We start from the raw sequence: 19518 nt of genomic DNA on the forward strand, positions 1-19518 counted from the left end.
TGTGCATAACACGTTCATCCTCCTACCCAGAAAACATGTTCAATGGAGATAAAAATTTATCCAGATCACTACTGTATGGTCAGCAGCTAAGCCAGCATAGATGGTAAGCTTTAATAGGTGAGACAAAGCAATGGGTCCAAGAGAAATGAGGAGGAAGAAGGGAACATAAAAGTGAGGCAGATGGTCGGAGGGTAACTACGTCAAGAAGTGAAACCTGACTGAGTTTTGATGGTTAAAAAAGAAGTTAGATGGTCTGAGAATCTGAGGAGGGAGGGAGAGCAGGGAAAGACATTCTTACCTGGAGGAAGGAATCAGACCTGTGAATTCTGTCTATGCCTGTATAAAGTTTCTTTCTCAACCGGGGATACACATGCACCAATAATTATTTCATCTACTTTTTGCTCAAATATTTTCTTTGAAATTTCTCTCTCCCTGATGAAAGTGGGTAGTAGTTGAAAAGGACTAGATAATTCGAAAACTAATTCCATCCACTTGCCTTCTTTATTTAGAAATGCCACTGTCTATCCTAAGTTGATTTCCTTCCTAGGCATGTAAGGCCACACACACACACACATACACACACACATATTTATTATATGTGGCAATTTATGAACCTGGGCATGTAACTGCAAAATTGCAAATGTCACAAAAACCACTACTAATTTCAGGATGCCCTAATCATCTGACCTCGCTCTTTTATCATCCTGTGTTCTCCATAAAGAAAAGAGTTTTTGTTGGTTGGTTGGTTGACTTTAACCTGTGGAAAGGCATTTTCTCCTTTATTGTGCAAATACAATATGGTGACTTTTGAGATGAAAGGTCAGACACAGGCTTTGTTTAAACTTTGACAGTTTTCCATCAGGGATTACATCATTTGCTGTGTTTGTCCAAGCAACTTTCCAAATTTGGAAACAGAGGTGTGTGCCATCGGCCTTGAAGAGAATAATGTTACAATAACTTCAGCCAGGATGCCCAAACCACCTTGAACCCATCTCATGGAAGGAATTCTAGGAGTTTGTACCGTCCGCATTCCATAAGCAAATAACCTCCAAACTGCCCATGTGGCCAGGATTAGTATTCTTGTTATTAGCCACAGGAGCCACTGAAGGTCAAGGGCAAAGTGAATGCTCTAACATTAAGCATTCATTCATGAGAGCCTAAATTCAAGTTAGCTGAAGAAAAGTAATCCAATGTACTGAAAGACAGGGGAAAAAGTATTTTACTAATGTATATGAGACAAGAATATCATGGAAATTAGGTAATGAAATATGACATACTAAGGACAAAGAGATACTTCACATGCTTTTGAGTGGTGTCCAGGAAAAAGAGAAACTTCTGGTTGCAAGGAGGAAATAAAGAGTTATTCCAAAATTTAAACTATAGTAGAACCTTTGTGAGTTGGCCACCAAGGAAATATAACAAACTGGTCAACACGTGGAGGTGCTCAACATGAGGAATGAGGCCTACCGTACGGATACATGTACATGTGGTACATGTCCGGTCCATGGAAATTAGGTCAACTTAAGGAAGTGGTCAATGACGGAGGTGGTCAGCTATGGAGGTTCTACTGTATGTTATTCATTATACAAATAAAAGGTTATTAAAATGACAATCCAAAAAATACAAAGCAAAATGGTCACCTTCATGAAAAGTCTTATCTGCAGAAGACTAGTACTTTTTAGTTTAAGACAGATGGTCAGTAGTAATGAGAATGACTTCCTCCATGTTGAGCTGAAGGAATTAGTATTTCATGGAGTAACAGAAGTACATGATAAAGATTATTCATTCTCTAAAACTGGACAATCTCTATATGAAGTGAAAACAGACTAATATTGTAGGAATGAATGAGTTTGAGTTTCCAATTAAGGAGCAACATGATGTTTGCTTAAGACTTACTGTCAGTCTATGTAAGTCATTATGTAAGTCGGCATGAATACGTGGTGTCACAAAGTGAGATGCTAGCCTTCAAAACTACTAGTGGAACCTGCAGCAGTTCACACAATAGCATGAAATTGTTGATAAAAGTCTGGGTAATTCAGATAATTTTCCCAATGGGTGAAATCCCATGAAGACCAAACACCTTGCTTCCTTAGCATGCACTTGGATGCACTACCGATTAATTTGCTGGCATCTCAACAAAAGCTCGTGGTATTTTTATCATTGTTGTTTTTCTCGTAGAGATGTGTGCAATGAAAACTTCACAAAGCACTACTTATCATGATGCTGCTTGCATCTGGCAGGCGAGATGCAAAGCACTCCAAACCACATGGGGGAGAGAAAATGCAGAGAAATTCTATGGGGCCACCATGGAAATCATTACTGACCTCTTCCTGCTTCTAATTTTGTTGAAATTCAGCCTCTTTCTCCCTTCCTCCAACTTACCTTTTGCTGGTCCAGTTCCGGCCTCCTTCTCTTTATTTGGTTCTGTGTGGAAAGTATAAGCACATTTTTAAAGGTGTCTTGAAGCATTTTATTGTTTGATGAACAATGGGGTGGAGGGAAGAAGTAAATGACAACAAAACAGGTCATGAATGATACTCACTATGCTGTACATGAATTAGGAGCTTGGGGATTAGATGTTATTTTATTGTAATAAAAACACTCAATACAGATTTTGTTAAGATATGCTCAGTATGCTGGGATCATGCTATTATAGATAACATGCTGTACTAGAATTGAGTATAAAATGTGGGTCACTTTATTTTAACTAAAAAAAATTTTTTTTTGAGACAGAGCCTTACTTTGTTGCCCTCATAGAGTGCCATGGTGTCAGAGCTTGGAGCAACCTTGAACTCTCGGGCTCAAGCAATCCTCTTGCCTCAGCCTCTCAAGTAGCTGGGACAGGTGCCCACCACAATGCCCAGCTATTTTTAGAGACCGGGTCTTACTCTTGCTCAGGCTGGAATTGAACTCCTGAGCTCAAGCAATCCACCAGTCTCAGCCTCCCAGAGTGATAGAATTATAGGCATGAGTCACCATGCCTAGGCCGGGTCACTTTATTTTACACCCTAACAAGAGAATGGCTTTCGAAAGAAGTTTGACCCATGTGGTGGTCCCAAAAGTTTGGACTTCTAGATACTATAGTAAGGTATAAAATATGTAACTGTTATGTGTGTAGTTTTAAAGAAAATGTTTTGCTATACACGTGAATCTTCTGGATTGAGTTTAGTGGCAAAAAATACAAAACAAGAGCAGTCACATCAGATTCCAACAGTCGAGATCATCTAGTTTGCCATTCTCTGTGTACAGAATCATAATAGTTTAGACACCTGCAAATAGTGTAGTATCTGACTTGTAGAATATGTAAGACAGGATTATTTCAAGAAAGAATTTTTTTTTTTTTGACTCGGAATAGACCATTTTAGAAGAGTTTAAAAGGAGACACTTTAGCAGTAGGAGGTTAATATTATTCAAATATGAAATAGAGCCTAAAAAGGGAAAGTTTATAGTGGCTCAGTCAGTAACTGCTCTGAAGAACAGAAAGGAAAGGTTTGTGCCTGGTAGGTTCTCAATGTACCAGTGCTGGTCAAAATAAATCTGACCGTGGAAAGAGAGACATACCAAGGAAAAAGATCTTAAACAAGATCTGAGCATGCCCCTGTTTGAACTCATATGGCACTGAGCCTGTTTTCTCCTCCTCCCCAACCCTCACCCCCTGAGACAGGCTCTGGCTCTGTGGTCCAGCCTGGAGTGCAGTGGTGCAATCACAGTTCACTGCAGCCTCAAACTCTTGGATTCAAGTCATCCTACCAAAGCTCTGAGACTGCAAGCATGGGCCCCCTGTCCCCTGCCTGATTCCTTCATTTTAACACATAGCAATACTCTTCCAAATTATTTAATGTTTTGAGTGAATGAATCTAGTATTCTTGGTAGGACAAAAGAGGTTCCTGAACTGCACTCCTGAAAAATGATTGCCAGGTGGAAGAGTTTTATGATTCCCTTATAAATTTCCATGTGAAAAGATGATCAGAGACAGAGGCCTTATTCAACTCCTGCTGTCACCTAGGCCAGACCAGTCTGCAGTGACCGTCTACTCCCTGGTTTCTTCCCACGCTGTCAATTCAAGTAACCCACCTTTCATCATTGCATTGGGAGGTTTCTTATAGTGTTGCCTAATGTTTTAACGTTGTGGTTGGGTTTAATTTAATTTAAGTGCCTTCTAGGCTGTATTTCATTTTCTATTTGGCTGCAAACTGAGTACAGGGGACTATTTAGAGACCCGCCATTCCAACACATACAATGTGTTTCCATCTTGCTATCGGTAAATATGTGTCTTCTGAAGGGCTAGAGCAGAGTTGTACTTGCAGTAAATACCCAGGGAGTAATTCTTCAATGGATACCAGTTTCTTATCCTCTTCAAGGAGGAAGAGTTATGAGAAAGGGCACTTCGGGGTCTTCATGAGAAAGTGCACATGATTTTGGTTGCTTCCATCTTGGGGGCTTTGGAGGGAGTAGAGTCCAGGGGGTCATGGTGGGAGTTTAACAGTTCCCCTTTGGACTTGCTATTCTTTCAATCCTGTTTTCTTCCTTAGGTCTACGGGCTTCACGTATCACATGTCACTGGAGGCTGTGTCCACGTGTCGAGTATTTCACTGGATCTCTTTACTCATTTTTTTTTTTTTTTTTGCCAGTTGGTGGGCAACATGGTACTAAGAACCCAAGAATCTGGTCCTGATGTAACCTCAGAGGCCACCAAACCTTCCTGGAAACTCACTGGACAGTTTCTACAAGTGCTCAATAGTGACATAGTTCAAGGTGGGAAGGGGCTGCTTCCAGGGTGGAGGTGAGATCCACTCCCCATTCTCACAAGGACCTTCTCTATACAAAAAAAAAGCCCTGCAGATCCTTCGCTCCCTGGAAGCTCAGTCTTTGCACTGTAAAACATGGTCATGGCAACAACTTTTGCATAACTTGGAAGGTTTTGTAAGAATCCTTCCTGTGATATATATGAAGTGCTATCAAAATTAAATTAACATGAGAGGCTTACATAAAAGCAATGAATTATTTTTATTATCAGCTTATTACAAGATGTCACCATCCAGCTTCTCAGCAGTAGGAGTTAAGTTAGAGCTCACAGCTTCAGTGGCAGCCCAATCATGCTGGGGTGGTGGTTCTGTATTTGCAGCCCAAACACGCGAGGCAGGGTTTCTACTCACCTCCCGGGGGTGGGGTGGGGGCCGGGGCTTGGACTTCATTTTCTAGAAATGGAAGGAGAAATGAAAGCATTAGGGTCACTTATCACAGAGAAGAGCTGCTTTCCACAGCGGCAGGCTGCCCTCCACTCCAGACAGCCATTGTACCTGTCCACCCGAGACACAGGGAAAGATTGTCCTGTGGCATCAAGAGACCCAGGACGCACCGCTGTTTGTACACGGTGCCACACAGATTTCCAGGAGGGGGCATAGTGTAGTGATGGAAAGATAACAGTGAGATGGGTGTCTTTGCCACCTAACTATCCCCTCAGGCAGCAGGTAGGGCATTTAATGGAGCTGAGCCTGTTTCATTCTCTGGAAAAATGGCCACAACATCCACTTTGTAGACAGGGCTGCCATGAAGATGGAGTGACACACTCCAAGCACATCTCATAGGGACTAAGGTGAAGTCGGGGCAGACATGAGATCCCTTTTCCCCAGGGAGCCAGGATACTTCAATGCCTTCCTTATTACCCTGCTCTCAGGAGGACACTTCTGAATGACAGTGACATCACAAGGTCCTCTGACTCTGTGAGAAAAGCTGCTGTTCACTGGCAACAGAATTAACCCCTCTCGTGGTCCTTTCTGGAAGTGCACATCCCTGGGGTAGGTTTCCACACCTATCCAATGTTAGGTTTTGGCTTAGCCAACATTTCAAAACTCTAGTTTTGAGGTTTGACATCTGACTTCATGTGTCCAGTTATTACAAAGCAGTCTGATGATGAAGTCTGTTTTCTTAAAAATAAAAACTTTCTGTAAAGTAATATGCTATTTTAAAGTAGCTAAAAAGGTATCTATGACCAAAAAGCACAGCAATTCCCCTGCTGAACCCTTGTGGGAGCCCAGAACTGGGATTCAGGGACATGTGAGTGAACCGGCTACTTCATCTCCAGGGTAGGAAGAGGCAGTTACTGGAGGGGATCTCTTTTCAAACAGTTTTCACTTGATTACTAAATAAAATATAAAAACAGAAAAATTTTTGTATTGCAGGCACGGTGTGGGATCCAAGGACTCTTATCTTTGTTGGTGTCTGGGATTTTTCATGTTTTTTCCACAAGTGACTCTTAGCAAGGAGGACAATGCCTCACAACAAGCAGTGTGGCAAAATAACTTTCTCTCTGTGTGGGCTAAGTGCCCTCGTTTATTCTAGGCAGGCTGGAATGAGCGTGGAAAAATGAATGGCTCACAGCAAGCAGGAAAAGATGATGCATTCGAAGGTTAGTGGGCACTTGGGCTGCTTCCACATCTTTGTGATTATGAATTGAGCTGCTATAGATGTTCAAGTGTAAATGTCCTTGTGATAAAATGATTTTTTCCTTCTGGGTAGACACCTAGTAATGGCATTGTGGGATTAATAAACTGTGGTATATGTCTACCATGGAGTACTATTAAGCCCAAAAAAAGGATGGGGAGTTTGCATCTTTTGTATTTACCTGAATGGATTGGGAAAACATTCCCCTTAGTAAAGTATTGCAAGAATGGAAAACCAAGCATCCCAGGTACTCAATACTGATCTGAAACAGATAGATGAACAACTGCAGGCCCCCATCAGAAAAAAAACACAATAAAATTCTAGAATAGGGGAATAGAGAGGGGGATGGGGTTTAGTAAACTCTCCCCTATCAGGCACACTGTAGGGGATTATGGCACACCTCCTGGGTGAAGGACTCAGATACAACTTGGACTTGACCTTACAAATGCAAACAATGCAACCTAATTGTGTGTACCCTTGTATTAATGTGAAATTAAAAAAGAAAAAAAAAAAAAAGCAGAAAGAAAAATAGAGAAGTGTGATGCAGGCCTGCCAGGATGCAACAATGTCCTTTGTCATCACTAATTTTTTTGTGCCTGGTATAAATTCCAGTTTTTAAAAAATTATTGTCATCTGCATAGCCATAAATAAGTATATTACTATTTTCTAAGGAGAAAGATAAAAATATATAATCAAAGGAAAGAAACCATGTAACCTCACAGGCTACTGGAAGAGAACATGACAGGATGTGATGTCCTTTGCAGGTACTGAAAACTCAAGTGCCCCTACATGGCATTGTCAGAAATGCTTTTGTTTCTTCACAGCATCATGGAAAAAATTGTTAACACCATTGTCAATCCGAAGACAAAATCCTTACTCAAAGCATTTTATGTTCAGAGATCCGAGTGCAGAAATGAAAACCTAATGTCGACCTCTTGACTTTGGACGAGCTGTTGCATCACACGGATATCAGAATACTGGGAGTGAGAGGCCAATTTCTTTGACACGTTACCTTTGGGACTGGGCCCATTGTTGTGCAAGGCCTGAGGACCTCTCCCTGGCTCTCTGAACATTCAAGTTTCTCTGTCCTCCTGTCTCTGTGCCCCACAGCTGCAGGAGTTATTTATCCCACGCCCGGGTTTCATCCTGTTATTCTACGGGAGAGGGTCCCTGTTAGCTGTCTGGTTAGGTCTGCACTTCCCAGGTTAGCATCCAAAGCTATTGCCAGCAGGCACTCCCTATCTCTCCCCTCTCTTATTACACTCCCGTGGCCTCTCTGTCCTAGAGCTGGCGCTGTTCATCTCTGACCTTTCTGCCACTGAGAAGAGTGGTGTTCTACACCCCAGCAGACCTCATGCTTTTTCTCTTCATGTGATGGAGTCACTCAGACTTAGGTCTGAGTCCTGACTATGCCTATGGATAGTCTTGGGCAATTCCTTAGTCTCTAACATCCTTGGTTTCCTCATCTGTGAAATAAGAATAATAAAATAAATGACCTCTCAGGGTGCTAATCCTTTGTAAAATACATCCTGGCATGTAGAGAGAGCTCTATATTTAGCTGCAGGAACTGTTACCATTGCTACACTTTGGCAAACTTTATCCCTCATTTTGACATTTTCCTCAAGGCACTCAGAGCTAATTATTCCATTTTGTTCTCCTGTTTTACTCTCCTGGCATTCTGGACCTATGATAATACACTCTTATTCACTACAATTTAATTATTTTCTAATAGTCTTAGTATACTTATGTTTCTTTTTCTCCCCAACCACACAAAGACAGACAGCTTTCATTCCTTCCTATATCCCTGCTATCTTATTTTGTTGCTGAAAACACATTAAGTGTATAGTGAATTGATACAAAAGAATTAAGAAGAGTTTCTTTGGTGACTTGATGAACTGACCATGGTCATCAAACTGACCATGCATTCTTCCCATCTATTTAACAAAGTTCCATTTTGTAAGGGAAGCCATGGTGGCTTAAAATCCAAATAAGGTTAAGGGTGAATTCTAATCAACCAAATAAAAGAGAAACATCTCGGGCACTGAAACGGGATATGCCCTGCAAATACTCCACTTCCATTGTGTCTGTAGCCTTCATCATCAGTGTCACAGGTTCAAAGTCAAACCAAAATGAGAATCGAAAGGGCTTAATTCAACTTCCACCAAATCCATAGAACATTGGTTATTAATTGCTGTATCGGATAGCCAGAACTACACAACTGTTATAGGCTATTCATGCTGAGACCTTCTTAGGATGATTGTAGGAAGTGGAAATAGGAAAATGTATGCCCACAGGCAGAACCAGAATTTTTCCTTCTTTAAATCACAGAAACCACTTACTTTGTAGCCAGTGAAGGAACAAATAAGTAGCAACCACTTATTGCCACCCCCTGCCTGCAGGATTAGTATACACAAATTCTTATGCTCCTTTGGCCTTTATGGACTCAGTACCGACCCCTTCCACAGACATGAACTGAGGGCCCAGTGATGTTTCACAGCTCATAAAGGAGCCAGGCTCTGCCCCATCTGCAGACTCAGTGCCAGGGCTCTGCAACGTGGGCCTGAGCTTCTCTTCTCTGAGGCTCACGTTCCCTGACTGTAGTAGAAGTGAGGTTATGGACTTCTCAGTGTAATTACTCCTTTCCCCCCAACATAATTGATTGGTCTTATTGTCAAGATGTGGGAGTGGGGTGTGCCTCAATTTCCTCACCTATGTAATGGAAATATAGTAGAACCTTCACAGTTGACCACCGCCCTACATTGACCACCTCCTTAACCTGATCTAATTTTCATCGACTGGGTATGCCCCACGTGTATGTGTCAGTACGGTAGGCCTAGTTCCTTATGTTGACCACCTCATGTTGACCAGTTTGTTACAGTCTGCTGGGTACTGCAATAGCATAGCCTATCTCAAGGGTCATTGGCAGCAATGAATAAGTTAACAGGGGCAGGAAACAGGCTTTATTTCTTCATAGTTATCAGCATTATTACCCTCATTTTTATTCTGACCTGTCTGTGAAAAAGACACTCATGTCTTTCCACACATGCCCCCTGCTAAGGATTTGTTGTATTTCCAGGTCTGTGGGGGGCACCATGTTAGACCATGTTTGGAATTGGGGTAGGGGTCAAGAAAACATTTGGGGATTGGACCCCTGAGCAGGTAGGCCCCTCACACGCCTACTGTAAAATTGGAATAGTCATTGAGTTTAATGAAATGTATATGCATTATATTCTGTGTAAGGTAGATGAGTAGATCAGTCAATCAATCCATCAATCAATCATGGTGGGATGGAAAGCATGAGAGAAAATGAACCTCAGTCATTTTCAGAGCATTGAAACAAAGGATTCCAGCTGTCCTAACCCTGGAGAGATGGGAAACCACAAGTGGGGAAGACCAAGCAGCACGTGATCTAGATGGTGAGTCTCTGGGTCCCAAGGCATCCTCCATCGCCTCGAAGGAACTGCTTGGGCCTCGTGCCCTCTCTGACCCAGACCTTTGACTCTGACAACTTCTGTCATACCCAGCTTTGCCCACTCCTCTAAAAATCATTTTCATGTTCCTCAAATTCACTAGCTGCCTCTAGAAGAATCTTTCATTACCAGCAGCATCCACACCACCTCACTGAACAGGGACCATAGGTAGAAGCATCATGAATTTAACAAGGGCTAGGATGTTATGAAATAAGTGAGATAAGAACCTTATGTTTAAGAAAACTACAGGTAAATGAACTTCCCTTTAGTGTCAATTTAGCCACTGAGCCAGGTCACTCGGCTCTCTTAAAACATTCAAGATCCATTACCTCCATCAGGGGTCCTCAAACTTTTTAAACAGGGGGCCAGTTCACTGTCCCTCAGACCACTGGAGGGCCAGACTATTGTTTAAAAAACAAACAAACTATGAATAAATTCCTATGCACACTTCACATATCTTATTTTGAAGTAAAAAAACAAAACGGGAACAAATACAATCACACCACCTCATGTGGCCCACGGGCTGTAGTTTGAGGACCCCTGTTTCTCAAACTGCTGTATGCATATGGATTACTTAGGTATCTATGAAAACTGCAAATTTTGACCGGGGGGGGGCTGCAGCAGCAGGGTTCTAGATTCTGTATTTCTAAAAGGCTCCCCAGTGTTGCTGACACTGTTGATCTGTGACAAGTTTCCATCTACTGTCCAAATATCATCACTTCTCCCCACTCCTCTTTTCAAATGTGGATGGGAACGCTACCAGGTTTACAGTAGATGGGCTCCTTCCTTCTCCCTTTAATCACAAGCTTCTTGAGGACAAGGCCCTTCTCCTCCTCCTTGTCAAATTCCATGCAGCAGGTGCTCCATAAATATAGTTGACTGGCAGACTATTCCTACCACACAAAGCCCCTTCTCCTTGCTGCCAAGAAATCCAGAATGATCCCCTGGCACTCCAGAACTGTCCCCTGGCACTCCACGGGCAGCTTTCTTCGTCTGCTTTACCCACAGGGAACACTATGTCTTCCATTGGTTTCCCTCCCGCTGGCTGAGGGCTCCAGAGGCATTTGCCCAAACCCCATCATTTAGATTTCTTACAGTCAACACCTACCTTGCATTTCTTAACAAGGGCAAGAGAGCAATTAGGGCTAGAGTTTTGGCTCTCAGGAATATTTTACCCCTCACCTTTCTAAGGAATCCCCTCCTTTTAAAATCTGGGCTGGAAAACCAACAAAGCAACCTGAGTCAAGGAACCTGTCCCACCAGTTTCTCAGCAAACAACCTTCAGTCCACCACGCCAAGTATTGTCAAGAGGTTAGATGTGTCCTACTAGTTAGGAGGACCCTGCCCTTGGTAAACTCTCTAAATCTGAACAAGCAAATGGTTATTTATTGAGGTGAGGTCCTGCTATATTTCTGCCTATTTAAAAGCTGAAAGGCAAATTCTGTGGTACTTTTCTGCCAGGTGAAAACAGTTTGGATTTTATCCTCTCTTCATTCCCCTACCCACAACATCTCACTCAGAAAACATGTCAACAGGATAGACAAAAGAAGCATCTGTTTTAAAACTTTTTTTCAATATTTTTATTTTTTATTTTTAGAGATGGAGGTCTCATTCTTACTCAGGCTGGTCTCGAACTCCTGAGCTCAAGTACTCTACCTGCCTCGGCCTCCCAGAGTGCAAGGATTATAGGCTTCGGCCATTGCACTTGGCCCTGTTTTAAAACTTTTATGAATAAAAAGGAAAAATCAGGATACTTTTGGGGGAAAAAAAGGCTCAAGGAAATAGTTTCATGGACAAATTATCAGGGGTGTCCAACTTTTTTTTCTCTGCTTCACGTTGGAAGAAGGGTTGTCTTGGCTCACACATTAAATACACAAATATAAATGCAATCTGATTAGTAAAAAAAAAAAAGTCAGTGCATGATTTTCATAATATCTGACACCACAAATAAGCAAAAAAGTCTTCACAAAATCAGCAAGTGGCCCACGGGCCACAGGTTGGACACCCCTGGCACTAGATGTGAACCAGCAACTTAAAGCTAGGCCTTTCCTTCTTAGGCAAGGGTGGTGTCTGTTTTTTGATCCTTTCTAATTCATAGATATAGACTTTCTCTCCCTCTGCAGCCCTGAAATGCTTTCAAAGGGCTTGGTCTATTTATGGTGGATTTTTCCTATGATCACCTACTGTAAAAAGCACAGGTATGCCACCAATGGCATGCCTGCACAGCCTGTGCCAGGGCATTCTAATTGACGGGCACCGGTGGCAGCTATTAAATACACAGCTCCATATGTGGCCTTTGTGCTGCTGCCGAGAGAGACTAGGAAACCAGTAGCTCCATAAATGGTGCAGCTCTCTCCAGCAGAGTCCATTGGTATTTTCAACCATCAGGAGTCCCATTGTCAGTAAAGGGGGGAAAAATTACGTCTTAAAACTCATTAAAATTCCTACCTCTTCTTACATGCCACCTCAGTTCATTTCTTCCCATGGGCTCACTGTCTCAAACATTACATTATTTGACTTACTTAAAAATATTTTATGGGCCCTCATGTGCAATTTAATTTAGCTTTTTGAGAACATAAAGATCATAGTTATATTATAGGAATGCATTAAATAAGCATAGAAAAGACAGGAAGAACACATAATAACTTGTTATTGGGTGCTTGGCTTCTTGGTTTTTTTTTGTGGCTTTCTTTCTGTCACTTTTTGGGGAAAGTTTTTGAAAAATAAATATTGAAAACCATCCTTTGGTAATATGAGGTGTGGGAGAAAAATTGTATGCTATTCCTAATTATAATTTCTTTTCTCAAAGTAAAATTCATGATGAATAAGGCTCTCCCTGATCAATTCCTGTGGTGTCACTTTGGTAGTATAGCGAATTGTCTTTCTTTTTAGGTTAAACATGAAATAAACACCTTCAGGCATTTCCCCTGTTGATGGTGGCAGCTGGCACTTTATCCATACTCTTGCCTCAACCTTATATAACAACAGCAAAAGAGAAACTGCCTCAACATAAAATATTATTTGCATGGATACATTCATGATGCACAGAGAAATTCTGCTTATATTAATTATAAATGTACCAAAATCAGCAAATACAAATGAAAGTGTATTTTTTATGTATAAGTGATAGAGAATTTGGATACAAATCAATGTTTCATTTAATATTTTCACAGTTATTTGCTTATTTTGTCCCTCACTCCATTCATTATAGAATGGGTCTGGATATATTATACCTTGGGATTTAAGGGAATTACAGATGTTTTAGAGACAATTCTAAATTGGTTTATAACAGTGGCCCTCAAAGTACAGTCTGGGTCCCTCAAGAGCTTCCAAGACCATTTTAGGGAGTCCAGGAGGTCAGGTTCTCATACTTGGAACACTAAAACAGTATTTGCCTTTTTCATTCACATTCGTTCACAAATATACAGTGGAATTTTCCAGATGACATATAATGTATGATAATATCAATATTCTGACGGCTAATAGAATGTTTGCTTGTGTATGCTTGTGTTTTAAGCATTCATCCATTTTAATTTCTAATACAGTAAATATTATAATACATATACACAATTTTAATTTATAATATGGCAAAAATCACATTATAATACAATATTTACTGTATTGGAAATTAAAGTTAAGATCTGTAATACAATATTTTCTCATAAATAAACCACTCTTCTATTCAATAATTATTGAGTGCAAATGGACCCGAGTCCAAAATGTTAGAGAACTAATTTTTGGTATTTATTGCAAATCTTCTTTAGAAAACAATTTTGTGTGTGCTTTTGTTTTTTAAAGAAAAAACCCAGCTCACCATATACAACATTGTTTGAGAAATATTTGTAGCCTTAATTGATAAAATGAATGAATTATCACCATAAAAACCAGACATTGATTTTGAGGACAATGACTTATTTTCCTAAGCACATCATAGCAATAGAGACAAAAAGACATCATTGTCTAGTAGCACTTCCCTGTGGCAGAGAGAGATCAGCTACCTAGCAACCTCACCTATCCAAATGGCTTCTGACCAGCAAATTTAAAGGTACTCTGAATAGCAAAATGCATAGGGTTGAAACTCCTCAAGCTCTATGCACTGAGAGTCCCTGTGGTTTACTCCTGGGAGAAGCCCCCCAAGGTCCTCAGTACAGCCAGGGTTTGGGGCTGGGGCAGGCTACAGCAGGCAGGTAGGGAGCCTAAGGAAGAACCTTTAAGGAGGGCTCCTTCTTAGGTGCTCACGCTGTATTTACATGATCCTTTTTAAGTGTTGTGCCTTAGGCACCCAGCTCCTCCTGAAGTGGTGCTCCAAACTACTCAGCCAGATTGATTACCATAACAAACAACAAAGGGGGATTGAGGGGAGCAGCTTCACCGGCTGACTGACCAGAGTCCTAAAGAAAACAGCAAGCTTCTAGCAAGGAATGAGGCAGGAAAGCTACAAAAAACTGGACACACATTCAAAACACAAGTCAGTGTGAACCCATTTAGCACAAAGCAAAGAATTTGTGCTCTTGGGATATCAGGCACTACCAATTACCATTATCTATAATTTAAGACAAAGTTAAAGTATATCCACCATATTTTTAAAAGCAAGGAATAATATATTCCAGATTAGAAATGTTTCTCTCCAAATTGGTTGAAATAATAAGGTTGTGAAGTTATGGAACACAATTAACCCTTAGCTCTGCAGAGAATCTATCTATTCAGAATGATTCCATGAATTTAATCCATATTTATTTACCCTGGCCAAATGTTGTCAGAATGTACTCTAAGGTTCTGAATAGATGAAATCTAATTGTATATTGATTATTTAAATTATCTATGACAGGCTGGGTGTGGTGGCCCATGACTGTAATCCCAACACTCTGGGAGGCCGAGATGGGTGAATCATTTGAGCTCATGAGTTTGAGACCAGCCTGAGCAAGAACAAGACTCCGTCTCTAAAAATAGCTGAGCATTTTGGCAGGCACCTGTAGTCCCAGCTATTTGGGAGGCTGAGGCAAGAGGATCACTTGAGCCCAAAAGTGTGAAGTTGCTGTGAGTTATGATGCCACTGCACTCTACCAAGGGTGTCTCTAAATAACTAAATAAATAAGTAACTAATCAGTGACTCAATATTCAGTTTTTTGGAATTTCTCTGAATCCTCAGGGCTTTTTTCCCTCCTCTCCTAGTGAGCTTGTTCTTTCACTCTTCTAATTATGTATGTTTCAACTCAGGATGTCATTCCACAGAGGAAGAGGATTAAATACAGTCATTACTACACAGCAACAAACAGCTTCTCATTGTTCACATGGGGCTAGAGGCAAACAACCTCTTTTGCTAAGATCTTATGACTTTCTTCTTCATTACTCTTACCATGCTTTTAAGAATCAAATGGGGGTTGGGGTGACACTGATGAGGTTACCAGGGGGAACTTTACTCTAGTTGATGGAGTTGAACATTTTAGCACAGGTCAAAAGGAAAGTGATGCAAAAGTGATTTGAATTGTTAACAGTTTTCCCCTTCAACCCTTCACTTTTCCCAAGGGTCTGCATTACCTGTTTATATATGGTTGCTTATTTATGGTTACAGAGTTATGGGGTAAATCCCTTCAGGGCCTTGCCCTAAGCCATTGCTGTGCCTCATTGGGTAACTTTTTAAAAATAGAGGAAGGAGAGGCAAGATGCCAGGTGGGGCCATAAAAATAAAATTCCACCGCAGTAATCACAGCAGCACTCAATCAATCACCCACCATATCCATCTGTGGCCGTGGAGTGTTCTCAGTAAGGGTATCTCAGAAAAACTCAGACCAAAAAGCACTTCTGTAGAGAGAGAAATCTCAGTGTTGCACACACTCAAGCCTGGTAACCCTTGGTGTCAGAAACAGTCACTTCTGCAGGGTAACTCTTTCACCTGGGTAAGAAAGGCCACCCCCCAATGGAATGGTGAACGAACAGCCCAACCAGTTATCACCTTGTGTCTGACAACCAGAGACACCCCCAGCTGGACATGGTGCATTTCAGTGGGAACACAGAAGAGGCCCTGGAAGATAGACCTTATATTTGACCTGAGCTTCTATCGGTGAAAGCTAAGATGTTTCACTACAAGTAAGAAAAGGAAATACGGTGGTGGCAATGATGATTAGAATAGCAGTAACCTGTATGGAGCGGATTATAAACATTACCACAGGCAAGGAAGTAAGTGATAGTTGCTATACACCTTATGTTGGTAGAGATGGCCTCCAAGTTTGTATTAAACGTGAGGCATTTACTACTTTATGCCAAACAAGATTTTTGAGTTTACTGCTTGAGATCTTACTGTATGTTAGGCCCAGTTCTGAGCACGTTACCTTATTTCAGTTAATTTTTACTGAGACACAGTCAGTTAGGTACTGTTTTATTCATATTTTATAGATGCGGAAACTGAGGTATACAAAGTATAAGTAATAGTACATGGTGGAGGTGGAATTTAAACTGTCTAGAATGTTCTATGAATAATATACTTTTTGACACTATGTTTAATAATGAATATTACTTAGTATATATAAAGAAAAAGCCAAAATACATACTATGTGCAGAACAATCCTAAACACATAGGTAGAATTATACGTATAGGTGAATAGTTATTAAGTAGAGCATTCTGTTTCAAGATATACGAAATTTTCTTTTCTTTCTTTCATTTTTTTTTTTTGTTTGTTTATTGAGACAGAGTCTCACTCAGTTGCCCTGGGGTAGAGTGCTGTGGCATCATAGCTCACAGCAACTTCAAACTCTTGGGCTCAAGATATCCTCTTGCTTTAAGTGATCCACTTGCTTCAAGTGATCCTTGATCCACTCCCAAGTGGCTGGGACTACAGGCTCCTGCCCCAATGCCCAGTTATTTTTTTAGAGAGACAAGATCTCACCGTTGCTCAGGCTGGCCTTGAACTCCTGAGCTCAAGCAATTCTCCTGCCTTGACCTCCCAGAGTTCTAGGATTACAGACGAGAGCCACCAAGCTCAGCCTGGTATATGAAAAAATTTTAAAGGTAATGGCTATTACCTGATTCAGCCAGAGAGTTCCTAAGGGATTTTCAAAGAGATCTGGTGCTATTTAGAGAATAATTTGGACAGTCTTGGAAAAGCAAACTGTTTAGCCTACATAGCTAAATATAAGTCAAAAAGTGAATGAAACAAGATGATAAGGTCCAACACCTGACATATTATTAAACATAATTTTAGATATTGCATCGAAGTGCCAAAGTGGCCTGAGAAGGATTCGTAACTATAAAAGAGCCAAAGTCTTCACAAAGTGGATTTAGACTTGAGAGGCATGGTGAAAGTCAGATTACAGGTAGCTTTCGGTGTATTCATCTTACAGAAAGAAATAGGCCTGGGAGCAATGATCCTGGTCTTTCTCTGCCAGATCAACTAATTCACATTCCAATCTGCCCAATCTGACTGGATCAAAAAGTTTGCAGTGGAAATGTACATAAAAGCTCACATATATTCCATCCCATGAATGGGAGCATCCTGAAATTTAGCTTGTTGTCTAAAACAAATGTACTCTCTAAATTAAACTGGGACAATCGACCCAGAGCAGACTTGAGTGCGACAAGACAATATAACTACTTTGATTTCGGAGGGCTGTCTTTGTAAAAAGCTGCTAGGACAGAGCCCTGTTCTCTCTGATTATGAGATAATTTACATACATGCAGGAAACTGACAAATTGTTTTCTCCTTGTTTAGTTTCATCTTCCTTGATCACTGTGCTGTCAAATTGCAGGGAACTGCTTTTGAGTAAACAGTAGTTACTTCATGGTTGACTCAGAACGCAAATTCAGTAGTGACTTTTCTGTGTATTTATTGAGTTTCCTTAGGATGTGAGGCTCTGAGTCAACCAAGGATTTCAGAAAAGACATCTGTTTCCATCAAGAGCTGGCACGGCATGAAAACAAAGACTCCCGAACCTCCCCTTGGGTACACACATGAAATTAAAACTTTTCTACTTAAAAATTGCTAGAGCTTCCATCTTGTTCTTTATTATCTAACATGCTCAAGTATGTCTAGATGTGAAGTTTAGAATTACCCCAGGAGTCACTGGCTGCCAAGAGTATTTTCTGTCTCTTAATATAGTTTTCACAGACTAATTAAGAAGGACTGCAGATAAAAATAGCGATTATTAATAAAATAAAAATTCTTCTGTGCATCCATAATGAGCCTAAAAATAAAATTTAAATAACACAATCATGAGAATGTTAAGCAAAAAACAAAAATGCTCCCTAGGGCTGTAAAAGCAATAGCAATAATTTGAGAGCAGCCTCCTCCCACAAACCCTCTAAAATGGAAAGGAAAAATGTATTTGCTTACAAAAGTATTACAAAAACATCACTTTATATTTGTTCAAGCTTTTGAAGAGACCATTTATTTATTTATTTTGAGGCCAAGCATTTTTTTAAAAAGCGACCTCAGCCCAGATAGTTGATTCCAACATCCATGTTGTATTCAGGGATACTTGGAAATTGCCATAAACTAGGAAGCTCTATGAATTGTGTGTGCACAAGGAGCCTAAAATAAAATGTTTCAAGGCCATGTCCCCTTGCCTACATCAAGGGAGCCATTAAGAGAATAAAGGATCCTACATGCTTCATTTTTTTCTTTTTCCCGTTTCCCTCAGACAGCTAGGGACACTCACCTCCACCCTTGATCATTTCACCAAATCCCTTACCCCCTGGCTTCACTGCTCTTGAAAGGCCTGGGAACAAGAGGGAAACTGGGTGAGAAGCAAAGATACAACTTGTTTTTCCAAGTTTTTTTTTAAAGTGATATATTTAGGGTGCTTGAGAGGAAAGAATTGGCTAGTCCTTTATTTATCTTCCTAACAGGTGCAGTGCGAACAGTCATAGAAGCAGGCTACTGAAAAAGAAGGATTCTGCCAAGTATTAAGCTCCTCTAGCATGCATTTGCCCCGGAGTATTCCTTCTTGCAACAGACAGCTCAAATCTATGCCATGAAACTCCAGGACAGCATGGCCATTTTTTTTTTTTTTCAGGGGCAAAAAATACCATGGCATTTGTTCATATGACTTTATTCCTCATCCAAATCTTCAGCTTGGCCTAAAGAACCATTTGAAGTCAGGAAAGAAATTATTGCCCTTGAGAAAACGCTGCCTTCCTTCTCTCTTTTCTTTTCTCTTACTTTTCTGCATTGATGATTAACTTTTTCCCAATTTGAGCTAAAGCTAGTATTCTATATATAAGATGACTTTCCAAAGACAGATTTATTTTGGTGCTTGAAATAAGCCATCCCGTCTCATGCAGGTAGAAACTGAAGGTCAAAGAATAAATAAGGGAAGAAGGTTTCTTATCAGGGTACTCCTTTTCTGAAGATGACGAAGCTCTGAAAAAAGGTTTAGAAATACGCAAGAGGTGATGAATGTTGCTCTACATTTAGGCCGGTTTGGGGCCCAGTAGAACTTAAAACTGTGATGAAAGAAAAAAGAAAAAAAAAAACTGTGATGAAATTTCTAGGGACAAAGAAAGAGATAGAAAAGGGGAAAACCCTACGGATTGAAAGATTTGCTCCCTATGACCACGTTCCCAACTATTCCTACTGAAAAAGACCAAAATGGATGTGATAGATACAGT

At 40.6% G+C, this 19518-nt stretch overlaps 1 protein-coding gene across 6 annotated transcripts in view; it reads right to left on the reverse strand.

Moving 5' to 3' along the window:
- Positions 1–19518, reverse strand: part of MYBPC1 (myosin binding protein C1) — an 87626-nt gene that overhangs the window by 63703 nt on the left and 4405 nt on the right. For all 6 annotated transcript variants that reach the window (XM_053582977.1, XM_053582974.1, XM_053582976.1 and 3 more), the window contains exons 2-3: positions 5157–5198; positions 2383–2424 (exon numbers count right to left, since the gene is read on the reverse strand). In XM_053582977.1, the coding sequence (XP_053438952.1) occupies positions 2383–2424; positions 5157–5198 (84 nt within the window). The remainder of the gene's footprint in view (positions 1–2382; positions 2425–5156; positions 5199–19518) is intronic.

Source organism: Nycticebus coucang, chromosome 3, assembly GCF_027406575.1.
Source record: "Nycticebus coucang isolate mNycCou1 chromosome 3, mNycCou1.pri, whole genome shotgun sequence".
Classification (NCBI taxonomy): domain Eukaryota; kingdom Metazoa; phylum Chordata; class Mammalia; order Primates; family Lorisidae; genus Nycticebus; species Nycticebus coucang.